Source organism: Spathaspora passalidarum (genome assembly GCF_000223485.1).
Source record: "Spathaspora passalidarum NRRL Y-27907 unplaced genomic scaffold SPAPAscaffold_3, whole genome shotgun sequence".
Lineage (NCBI taxonomy): Eukaryota > Fungi > Ascomycota > Pichiomycetes > Serinales > Debaryomycetaceae > Spathaspora > Spathaspora passalidarum.
The window spans coordinates 257,075-269,229 of NW_006767427.1; the positions used below are offsets into that span (position 1 = coordinate 257,075).

Sequence of the window (12,155 nt, forward strand, 5' to 3'; positions counted from 1 at the left end):
TTAAAGACTGCAAAGGTCGTACAGAGCCTCTTGTGACTCTAGCCGCTCTTAACATCTTCCCGCCACGATATATTGTCTGTGTGTCTTCAGTATCCTCTTTGACTAAGACGGCGTGGAGATGAGCAGAAATTGTTGCGGCTGAAAGAAAAATCCGTACCTCAATACAAATCTCACGTTCCCCTAATTCTCTGTAGGCACGCGCGAATTTCACCAGATCAAAAATAAACAAACCCAAAATATTTACAACCAATTTCATCAACCAAACCACCATGAAGGTAGATGAGCTCATAATAGATGGGTTCAAGTCCTATGCGTCCCGTACGGTTATTTCTGGCTGGGATGCGCAATTTAACGCCATCACTGGGTTGAATGGGTCTGGAAAGTCCAATATTTTGGATGCCATTTGTTTTGTTTTGGGGATTGCATCCATGTCCACCGTGAGAGCTTCCAACTTACAAGATTTAATCTATAAGAGAGGGCAAGCCGGGGTTACAAAGGCCAGTGTGACTATTGTTTTTGATAATAGTGAAGTTTCCAAGTCACCTATTGGGTTTGAAACCTGTGCTACCATCAGTGTAACTCGACAGATTATTTTGGGTGGTAGCTCAAAGTATTTGATTAATGGACATAAAGCTCAACAGCAGACAGTGTTGAATTTATTCCAATCAGTTCAATTGAATATCAATAATCCTAATTTCTTGATCATGCAAGGGAAGATTACCAAAGTGTTGAATATGAAACCCCAGGAAATTCTTTCCTTGATTGAAGAAGCTGCAGGTACGAGAACTTTTGAAGAAAGAAAAGACAAAGCTCAAAAAACTATGGCTAAAAAGGAAGCCAAATTAGTTGAAATACGAACTTTGTTAAAAGAAGAAATTGATCCAAAGTTGGAAAAATTAAGAAATGAAAAGAGAAACTTTCTTGAATTTCAACAGACTCAAATTGATTTAGAGAAACTCTCTCGTGCCGTTGCAGCTTATGATTATACTAACTTGTCACAAAATTTCACTAATCATTCTAACTTCTTGAGTCAACATGAAACTAAAATGAATGATCTCCGTCTTGAAATAGACAAATTGAATAATGAAATTGAAAACTTGAATGATGATTTGAATCAAGTCAAAACTAAGAAACAAGCAGAGCTTCAAAATGATAGTAAATTGAAAGAATTGGAACATGCTGAAAACGAACTTTCTAATGAGATTGCAAGATTGAATACGACCAAGGATATCACTATGGAAAATCTTAAAGAAGAACAGAAAAAGAGGACCAAATTGGAAAATCAGTTGCGTGAATTGGATGTGAATTTGAAAAACAATGAAGATATCTATAGAAATCATGAGCATGAATACAACATATCTAATCAGGAATTGAACCAATTGAAAGAAGAACTTAATAAGAAGGAAGAATTGTTATCGAGCTTGTCAACTGGTATGTCTTCCAAAGGTAATGTCAGTACTGGATATTCTTCTCAGTTGAATGAAGCCAAAGAGAACTTGAACACTTCGGAAACCTTCATCAAGACGTCTAAATTGAAAATTTCCCATCTTAACAATCAGATAAATAGTGATAAAGTCAAGCTCGATAAGGCACGTCAAGAAAATATGGCCTTACTTTCAGATATCGAGAAATATCGATCTATTATCACGGATAAACAGAGTGAACTTGATAATAAATTGGGATTTGATCCAGCTAGAATTTCACAATTAAGAAACCAAGAAGCTGATTTGGTGGATCAGCAAAATAAGTTAAATAGTGAGTTGAATTATATCCGACGCGAAATTGGTAATCTTGACTTTCAATATAGCAGGCCCTCGGCCGATTTTAATGATAATCTAGTTCGAGGTATTGTTGCACGATTATTCAATTTACTGGAAGGCTCAGATGATAAAGCTGTTGCATTACAAGTTTGTGCTGGTGGAAGATTATATAATGTTGTCGTGGATACCAGTGATGTTGCATCTCAACTTTTAGAGCGCGGGCAATTGAAGAGAAGAATTACGATCATTCCCTTGGATAAGATAACCACTAGGACAATCAACAATGATGTTATTCAATATGCAAAACAAGTTGCTCCTGGGAAAGTTGAGCTTGCTATGAATCTAATTGATTTTGAGAATGATTTACGCAAGGCAATGGAGTATGTGTTTGGAACTACTTTTATTTGTAATGATCCCCACACGGCCAAGACTATCACTTTTGATCCTAAGATTCGATCTCGCTCGATTACTTTGGATGGTGATACCTATGATCCAGAGGGTAACATCTCGGGTGGGTCCCGTAAGAACAATTCTTCGGTTTTGTTAAGATTACAACAGTATAATAAGATTGCTTCAAAATTAAAAGGAGTTGAAATGGAATTGCAAAACACTAGAAAGGAATTGTCGCATATGGATTCATTATTGAGTTCAACCAAAGCATTGCAAAATGAAATAAACCTTAAAAAGCATGAATTGTCATTATTGGAGAGAAAATTAGAAAGTAACCCATCCTCGTTGATCTTGAAGCAAAATCAAGCCAATGAAGCTGAAATTAGTAAATTAACTGAAGAAATTGAAGTTCATTTGGAAAAGTGTGAGCAATACAAACATGAAATTTCTAGAATTGAGAAAGATATCAAGGAGTTTAACAGCGATAAAGGATCCAAGATTAATGACTTGAAAAAGGAAACCACTGGATTGAAGAAGAAGGTTGCTAAAAAGGAACAAGAATTGGATGAACTAACTGAAAAGTACCAGGCCATTCAAGTTGAAAGTGAACAACAAAAGGCAGAAGTGGCAAATATTAATGAATCGCTTGCGTCATGTGATCAATTGACTGAGGAGTTGACTACCAAGAGTCTTCTGCAACAAGAAGATTATGAAAAGTTGGCCGATAGATTGGCATTGATCAAAGTCGAATTGGAAGAAGTAAGAGCGGGATTGTTAGGTTTGGATGACGAAATTAATGAATTGACCAAATTATTGAAAACAAAGAATGATAGTGTGAATCATAGTAAATTAGAAATGCAAAAATTAACCCATGAGTTGGAAAAATCAAAGAATTTGACAACAGCTTTAAAGTCACGATTAGATGAAATTATAAATGAGCATGAATGGGTTATGGATTCGCATGTTTTGGAGAATTTAATTCAGCAATATCCAGGATTGAATGTTGAAGAAAGTAGAGAGCAATTGAATGTATTGCAAGAAAAGTTTGCAAGTATGAGAAGAAAGGTCAATGTTAATATCATGAATATGATTGATAATGTTGAGAAGAAAGAAGCATCTTTAAAGACTATGGTTAAGACCATCGAAAAGGACAAGAGTAAGATTGAGCATACCATTAGTAAATTAAATGGTTATAAGCGTGAGACATTGAACACTACTTATCAAAAAGTGTCAGCTGATTTCGGACAAATCTTTTCAGATTTATTACCTGGTTCGTTTGCTAAGTTAGTTCCTGTGAATATGATGGATGTGACTCAAGGTCTTGAAGTTAAGGTGAAATTAGGAGCAGTGTGGAAGGAAAGTTTGGTTGAATTGTCTGGTGGTCAAAGATCATTGATTGCACTTTCGTTGATCATGGCATTGTTACAATTTAAACCTGCACCAATGTATATTTTGGATGAAGTTGATGCTGCGTTGGATCTTTCCCATACTCAGAACATTGGTCATTTAATCAAGACGAGATTTAAAGGGTCGCAATTCATTGTTGTTTCTTTAAAGGAAGGAATGTTTACTAATGCTAATCGTGTTTTCAGAACAAGATTCCAAGATGGTACTTCGGTTGTTTCCGTTATGTAATATTGTGTAAAGGTTTGTATTTATAGAGAAATTATAAGATTTTGCGTAGTTGCAAAAAATGAAATTCTTCCAACGGTTTTAATTTTTTTTTTTTTTTGGTAGCACATGTATAATTCAGGGCGGGTTGTGGACATCGTGCTTTAGAACTTTTACTCTCGCCTATTGTTTCGAATTAATGGATAATGTGCTGGATTCCAGAAGCAGAACCAGATCTTTTTATATTGTTGTGAAAACTTACTAAGGGGAGAGTGTCTACGTTTCAGTTTAGCTCGATTCCATTTCAAACCGTTTGTTTTCAAGCTGGTAACATTTGTTTTCAGAAGGGTGTTTTCCCTGTGGTTATCTGCAATAATACTTTGCTATTGTGTCAAACAATCGGTTTCAACATCTTCATACAAAATCACTTCGAAAAAAAAAAATAATCAAGATCCACCTGCCACACTCAACGTAAGTGATATTTTTTTTTTCTATCAACCTTTCTAATCTCTTCTAGATCGTACTCTTCCATCTACTGTTGATATCTTTGACACTAATACCTTTCCAAGTCATTGAATTCACACCCTGCACTTGCATTCACACCGACCAGTCCAAAAATAGAAACTTACAACCAATAATAATTTTCATTCTTCCCACTTGCGAGAGAAAATCAGTCAATTTGCATATTTTTAATACACATACAACTTAATGATGTCATCAAGCTCTATACTGGTGACTCCATATGACTATTACGATGATGATCGTGAAGGAAAATCTAAAAAGGGGAAATCTGGTTCTCATTCTATATTAGGGTTCGTTGCTCATCCGATTAGACAAATAATCATTCTAGTGCTATTTTTAGTGCTACTACTAGTGTTAGTGGTTCGTCAATCGGTTGGTAGTGGTTACCTGCCAGATATATCACTGTTTGACAACGTCCAGTTCTTTGATTTGGCAAACTACATGGGAAGTGCCGATGGTTGGCAACGGGATGAACGAGTTCTTTTCTGTGTCCCTTTAAGAGATGCAGCTGCTCATTTACCAATGTTCTTTGGTCATATGAGGAAATTAACATATCCACATGGATTAATAGACTTGGCATTCTTGGTTAGTGACTCGTCTGATGATACCATGGGGTCTTTAAGAAAGCATTTGCTTGAGATTCAAAATGATCCTGATCCAAATATGAGATTTGGTGAGATTGAAATTTACGAAAAAGATTTCGGCCAAGTTATAGGACAAGGGTTTTCAGATAGACATGGATTTGCTGCCCAAGGTCCCAGAAGAAAGTTGATGGCACGGGCCAGAAACTGGCTCTGGACCGTGGCCATAAAACCGTACCACTCTTTTGTATATTGGAGAGATGCCGATGTGGAAACAGTTCCTCCTACAATTGTCGAAGATTTAATGCATCATGATAAAGATGTGATTGTTCCTAATGTCTGGCGTCCATTGCCAGATTGGTTAGGAAATCAACAACCTTATGATTTGAACTCTTGGCAAGAATCTGATGGGGGATTACAATTGGCAGACACTTTGGACGAAGATGCTTGTATTGTCGAAGGATATGTTGAATATCAAACATGGAGACCTCACTTGGCATATTTAAGAGACCCATATGGCGATCCTGAAGTAGAAATGGATTTGGATGGGATTGGAGGTGTTAGTATCTTAACCAAAGCCAGAGTCTTCCGTACCGGGTCTCATTTCCCAGCTTTTTCATTTGAAAAACATGCTGAAACTGAAGCATTTGGGAAATTGAGTAAACGAATGGGTTATTCCGTGGTTGGTTTACCACATTATGTTATTTGGCATATCTATGAACCATCTTCCGATGATTTGAAACATATGGAATGGATGGCATTAGAAGAAGTAAGACAACAAGAAGAGGCCAAGATTAAGAAGGTTTATGATAAAGTCTGGAACAAGGCTTTTGCTGATGTTCAAGACGAATGGAGTAAGGAAAGACAGCAATATTTGAAAAACACAGATATGTCTAAACAAAGAAAGATCAAAGTCGATTGGCCAGGGGTTGATGACTGGAAAATAGATCAGTCCCAAAAAAGTGATAAACAGTTAGCTGATTTCAACCCCTAATTAATTTACATAGCTTGTATAAAAATGCATATTTGCATCTCATGGAGTTAAGACATTGTGCAAGGGTGGTAACACCACCACGAGATAAACAACTAATCGCGTCAGTTTGCAGCGCCATAATTGTATACGATCATTGTTGTTAAAACATCTAGATTGAGCGCAGGTGAATCTAGATGTGGAAAAGAGAGTCGCGTACCTGATTCTTGTTTAGGGGTTTTAGTGATTTCATTGTTGGTAACATAAACATGAGTGGTGGGGGTGTAATAATAAGATAGGACTACGCGGCTGCATGGTCATAATGAAAAAGAGGAAATAATATCCGAACAACTAAATCATAATGACAACTTTGAAAAGCGCGTCGAGTTATACCTTAGTTATAAACAAACAGTATAAGCTAAATAATGACTCTATTGGAAAAAGACAATGTGTGAGTCGCGACAAATTATACAATTATGAAAACAAAAAAATAGTAGTGCCCACGCCAAGAGCAGCAATCTTCCCCCCTTTCGGTTAGATGGCCAAGGGCGGAAATAGTTACCGGAGTTGAGAAAAACAAAAAATTTCGTACAAAATCAAAACATCCTACTTGAGCTTCACCATACTCAATTGAGCTATTAGAATTTGGGAGAAAAGCGGGGGTGTGAATTGAAAACATCGTATATATGCCAATTGGGTGATTATATTGGTTGCAAGGTAAGAAACAGTGCAGAATAGGACTCACACTCCCGTTATCAGACAAGATTTTATTTTTCTAGTTAGTTAGATAATTTTACTTTTTTAGTAAATTAATTCGCCACATCTGGACGTGGGAAGTGTTAAATGGAAAAAAAAATTCCTTTGCATTAGTAGCACAAAAAATAAATTATGCTTTGGATATTTTGTTTTGTGAGTCTCAGGAGAACAATCCAAGGGTGCGTGCGTCCCTTAATTAATCTCGAAGCAAATCTAAATCATCCAACGTGCTTCATCAACGTTTATGTACCCTCAATTGGCCCCTCCTTTTTGTTCTACAAAGGATGTCTCTTGTTAGTTTGTTTTTCTTTTTTTAATACTAAAAATGCAAGAATAGAATTGCAGTAAAATATATCTAGTGCTGAAATTAATAGGGAGAGGGATACGAAGGGAATGTGGGATTCTTGTAAAATAATGTCTTGGCTTATCTTAATCTGTTACAAGCAATTATAATCCTGAGGAATTTTCGTAAAGGAATGTTACAGGAGAGTGCATTAGGGGGCAGTGTAATTGCGAGAAATTTCTTTTACGTTTGTTTGTAGTGACAACCAGTAAAACATGCAAATATATTCGCTCGTAGTAAGGGGTTGTTAAGGCGACTGAGATGCTTATGGCTAAACGAGAAATTAGCTTGTACATAGAAGATCCCTCAAATTCCAATCTATAACTTTTGTGGAAAATTTAAAGGTTTTATAATGGTACAATGGATGAATTAAACTTGAAACATGTACCCCTTAATCCCTTCTCGACTATCTATTAAGCCAATCGATGACATATCTACAAAAATCTAGAACTGTGTTAAAAAGGATATGAAATTTGACAGGGTTAAAATGTAAATATCCGTTATTTTGTGAATCAAATATTTTTTTACCGAGATCCTATTGCAGGTGTCAAACTCTATTTTTTACAGATTAGGAAGGTAGATAAAGAAAAAAAAAGAAAGAAAATCTGCACTGGAATGCAGGTTTTGTTTTTGATTCACATTAAGCGCGGCATTCTGAAACCAAATAACGTCATGACAACAAACAGGGCCGGCAACTTGTAACCGATGAGTAATGCAGAATTAATTGATTTGAATGCAGAGTCAATGTCAATCATTTGCTTGCAAGCAATCTATTTTCAAAAGTTTTATGAGCTGATTTATAGCAAGAATGACCAGAATTAACCCTGCGTGGAGAATTTACCCGCTTTACCTTAGCAAGCAAAAGTGCGGAAATATCAAATTGAATCTTACGAGATGCAGGGGCGAAGTTTATATGTAAATTTAGATTTTGTTGGCGCGGTGTTTCAGTCTAAGACTTTTGTGTACAAAACAAACAGGGTTTTTTGGTGGCTGGTGAGATGCGAACAAACAAATTTAAACGTTTTCTTCCAGCCATCGCGCTAAAACACCTGATCTGCTGATATACCTCAAAATTAAAAATCAAGAAATGTAAACTGGAGATCAATTACTAGCATATAATATTATATGTTATCAAAGGGGATCCAATATTAACTCATTACGTATAACTACCACATATTTGGGGGAAAAAAATAACGGAGTGGTTTTTCCAACAAATTTTTTTATAGTTATTATTAGAACAATCGCAGTATCATAGTGAAACCAGTATTCTTCGTACTAAATTTTGAAATTTTAGTTGCGGCGCTTGAAAATAATCTGACTAGGGGGTGAAGAAGATCAAAATATTCTGAATTGTAGTTACGGTGGTAATACATCCTGAACTAGAACCATTAGTAATAATTTTTTTTTGATTGTTATTAAGAAGGTAAACACACACGAAAGGATCTGCATAATATTATCAAAAGCCACGCCAATTTTCGGTGAGATCCATACCAGTTTCTTATTGTTTTCCCTTTTTTCCAGTACATAAAAATTATGTGTGCTCTAAAACATTATTGTGCTATCTACACACCCAACACGAACTTTTTGACCACACATATAGACTTTATATTGTTATTTTTTCGCAACAATACAAATATCTGGTGAAAATATTGATTTGGTTTTGTGAATATTATTTAGCAAATTTTATTTTTTACCCACTCAAATGAATATTTTTTTGCATTTCCCTTCGAAAGGGCGAATTTCATTGAAAGATATCTGGCTGCTAAATCAAATTGAGATATATATTTCACACAAATTCCCAGCGAAGCCCAATTTAATATTATTTTACTCCTTCTTTTTCTTTTTCTTATTAGTTTAACGCTTAAGTCTTTTGAACCGATACCTTCGCTTTTTAAATAGATTCAAACTCAAGCAATTATAATACAATGAGGTTTTCAATTTCTTCAATCGTTGCATCTGCTGTCTTATTGACTCAAGCTGTTGCTGTTGACGTCGCCTGTTTAGTCGGTGGTGTCAGTGTCGCTGTCGTCGACTTAGACACTGGTTTATGTCCATTCACTATCCCATCACAATATCCAGTCATCTTCGACTTCTTCAGTCGTGAAGATTACGATGTTGACTTCTACTACTCCCTTATTGGTGGTCAAAGATACTGGAACGACATCGTCGATGCCGGTCGTATCATCAGTATCCCAGCCAGAATTTTATTCAACACCCCAGGTGCTCCTTTATATCACGTTCATGTTGAAGAACAAGCTGCTTCTAACTCTACTGCTGCTATTAGAAAGAGATTATTCAAGGATACTGCTATTGTTAAGAGAGACGCTGCTAGTGACTTTGCTGATTCTATCAAGTACATTGACGGTACCTTAGTTGGTGGTGACATTTCTTTCCAAGTTGTTCTTGCCAACCCTGAATCTAGCTCTACTACTGGTCCAGCCTCCACTGGTGCTGGTGCTTCTACTGGTGCTTCCACTGGTGCTGGTGCTTCTACTGGTGCTTCCACTGGTGCTGGTGCCTCTACCGGTGCTTCCACTGGTGCTGGTGCTTCTACTGGTGCTGGTGCCTCTACTGGTGCTTCCACTGTTACCGCTACTAACATTGCTACTACCACCATCACTACCACTCACTGTTCTAACGATGTCTGTTCTTTGACTACTTACCCAGCCACTAAGGGTGTTACTACTGAAACCATCAGTGGTGAAGTTACTGTTTACACTACTTACTGTCCATTAACTGCTGTCACTGAAGAATCTACCACCACCGTCACCATCCTTTCTTGTAAGGAAGACAAGTGTGTTGCTACTGCTGTTCCAGCCACCCCAGCTGTTACCACTGAAACTATCAACGAAGTTGAAACCGTCTACACTACTTACTGTCCTCTCTCTACTGGTGCTGAAACCAAGCTCCCAACTGTTACCATCACTGTTACCAGCGAAGGTACCACCACTATCTGCCCAGCTACTCCAGCTCTTACCACCGGTACTGTTGAAGGTACCAAGACTGTTTTCGTTACCTACGTTCCAGTTACCTCTACTGCTGCTCCAGCTGCCCCAGGTACTGCTGCTCCAGCTGCTCCAGGTACTGCTGCCCCAGCTGCTCCAGGTACTGCTGCCCAGCTGCTCCAGGTACTGCTGCCCCAGCTGCTCCAGGTACTGCTGCTCCAGCTGCTCCAGGTACTGCTGCCCCAGCTCCTCAAACCGGTGCTCCAGGAGCTACTGGTGCCCCAGGTGCTGCTGCTACTGCTACTACTCCAGCTGCTCCAGCTCCAGGTGCTGCTACCACTCTTGCCCCAGCTGCTTCTCCAGCTGTTACCACCAAGGCTGGTGTCATCTCCACTTTCGAAGCTGGTGCTGCTTCTGCTGGTGCCACTTTCTTAGCTTTAGCTTTGGTTCCATTGGCTTACTTCCTTTAAGTTTGACTTTGAATTCATATGCAGTCAAATTTTTCTATTTTATATTAAGGAATAAAATATATTCTTGATATCTGGGTTTTATTTGTTGTACTTTTCGTGTATTTTCTTTCCTGGTTGATGAATCATGTGGGAATCTTTGGTTTTTTTTCGCTACTTTTCGAATTATAGACTGCAAAAAAAGGTCAGGGGTACAGTTACATTATTATTTCTTATATGAAATAGTTGGTCTTTCCCGTTGAAATCTTCACCTTTGCTGTTTTCATTTATTTCAAATACCTCCATATATGGATCTTCGTGTTTAAGAAGAGATATGTTGTTGCCATTTGCACAACATTTATTTTGCTATTTTCGGTTTATTTTTCTACCATTTATTATTAGAGAAGGAAAGATTGGATATATATATATATTAGGAATTCAAAACGGCTACTTTCCAATGTTCTTTCCGAATTTTGAAAAGTTGGTTGTTTCAATTCGCCTTAGTTTAATTTGTTTCTCTATTCGCTTTCTGTGTTTATAAATATAATATGAATAGAGCATAAAATACTAGTAGTTCTTTTTTAAAAAAAAATTTTGGTTTACAGCAAGCACTGTATTCTATTCTGCAATCCAGATAGACTGGAGCTAAGTTTGGACAGTTTACCTAACATGCTTGATCTAACAACTGGCTTCTAACCTTATTAATGTGGCTTGGGAAATATTTGTAATTGTTCTGTGCCAGAGATCGAAGTTTTAAGTATGCGAAATATTTGAAAAAATTCACCTAGGGCTCATTTTTGCAAGAAATATGGTTCTTTTCTATTGCATATTTAAGTTGGTCCAAATATTATTCTCTATAGTGACTCTTGCGAGTTCCTTTTTCTGTCAGTTGAGAACTGCTTTGATTTCAAAACGTCATTATTTCATTGGTTACTCACTCAGATTATGGTTTCCTTTTCTTTCACTTCAGATTCGTTTTTTGTTAATTTAATCCTCTTGTTTTTGCTGTTCTCGACCATAATTTATGCTATAAACCAAAATCATACTATTATCAGAGCCATAAGTCCCTTCCTTGTTCTTCTTGAACTTATTGTTTTGATTTTGGCTTGGTTTTGCTAGAAAATTGTTAAAATTATCTTCAGTATTTGATTAGTAGAATTTAATGAAATGTTCTTTATCAGCCCTTCGGACTGCATAGAATATGTTGGGTTGTTGGTTATTGTTATAAATTAATATGGTCTGATGTTATTGTTGAATTACGGAACCTTCCATTGTTGTCCATGAGCAAGTCATTTGGACAATAAGTGATTGCTAAAATGGTCTGAGGATTCCCAAACTGGTTAAAAGAAATATGCTCTTAAGTTGCTAAATAGTAGTAACTGAGAAATCGGATGTTCTAAAGATTCCAGAAAAATAGGTCTATGAAGATGTGGGAATCTTGGGAACTTCAGCTTAGAAATTACGTATTCTTTTCTTTAGTTTTTATGAAGTTTTATTGAGTATTTAACTGATATAAAAATCCACACAGAAGTAACCCAATAATAGAGCATTGAAATGTTCCATAATCGCAGTTCATGCGAATAGAATATCTCAAGATGCAGGCACATGTCGTACTGCATATTCCACGTCTTATGGAAAAGGATCGCAAAGGACACTTTGTGTCCTTTGTGATCGTTTATGTGAAAATTCTTCATCGAATTTCTGAATAAGTTTATATAGGTTTTCTTCAGTCAAGTCTAGTAATAGACTCCAGTCAATAGTTATCAAAGTTTAATAGAACAATCAAGTAATTGATTGAGATATCCGGTTCCTAGTACCTGCACATAGTAAC

General features: G+C 36.8%; 4 protein-coding genes across 4 annotated transcripts; 3 read left to right on the top strand and 1 right to left on the bottom strand. All coding sequences in view use genetic code 12, as the record gives it.

Annotated features, from left to right (window-relative positions):
* Nucleotides 1-269: 269 nt before the first annotated feature.
* SMC2 (condensin subunit) lies at nt 270-3,785 on the top strand (the record flags this gene model as incomplete). The annotated part of the gene is made up of 1 exon (XM_007374249.1): nt 270-3,785. One exon carries the CDS (start codon nt 270-272, stop codon nt 3,783-3,785), a length of 3,516 nt encoding a protein of 1,171 aa, XP_007374311.1.
* Nucleotides 3,786-4,115: 330 nt separating this feature from the next.
* On the top strand, nt 4,116-5,934 carry ANP1 (Anp1p; the record flags this gene model as incomplete). The annotated part of the gene is made up of 1 exon (XM_007374250.1): nt 4,116-5,934. A coding segment is annotated over one exon (785 nt), but the record flags the coding sequence as incomplete, so codon positions are not given.
* A 758-nt stretch (nt 5,935-6,692) lies between these two features.
* SPAPADRAFT_60144 (uncharacterized protein) lies at nt 6,693-7,241 on the bottom strand (the record flags this gene model as incomplete). Its single annotated transcript, XM_007374251.1, has 1 exon — nt 6,693-7,241. The coding sequence occupies one exon, from the start codon at nt 7,227-7,229 to the stop codon at nt 7,038-7,040; it is 192 nt and encodes a 63-aa protein (XP_007374313.1).
* A 1,617-nt stretch (nt 7,242-8,858) lies between these two features.
* Nucleotides 8,859-10,348, top strand: YWP1 (uncharacterized protein; the record flags this gene model as incomplete). The annotated part of the gene is made up of 3 exons (XM_007374252.1): nt 8,859-9,309; nt 9,373-10,014; nt 10,164-10,348. The coding sequence occupies 3 exons, from the start codon at nt 8,859-8,861 to the stop codon at nt 10,346-10,348; spliced, it is 1,278 nt and encodes a 425-aa protein (XP_007374314.1).
* Nucleotides 10,349-12,155: the final 1,807 nt, after the last annotated feature.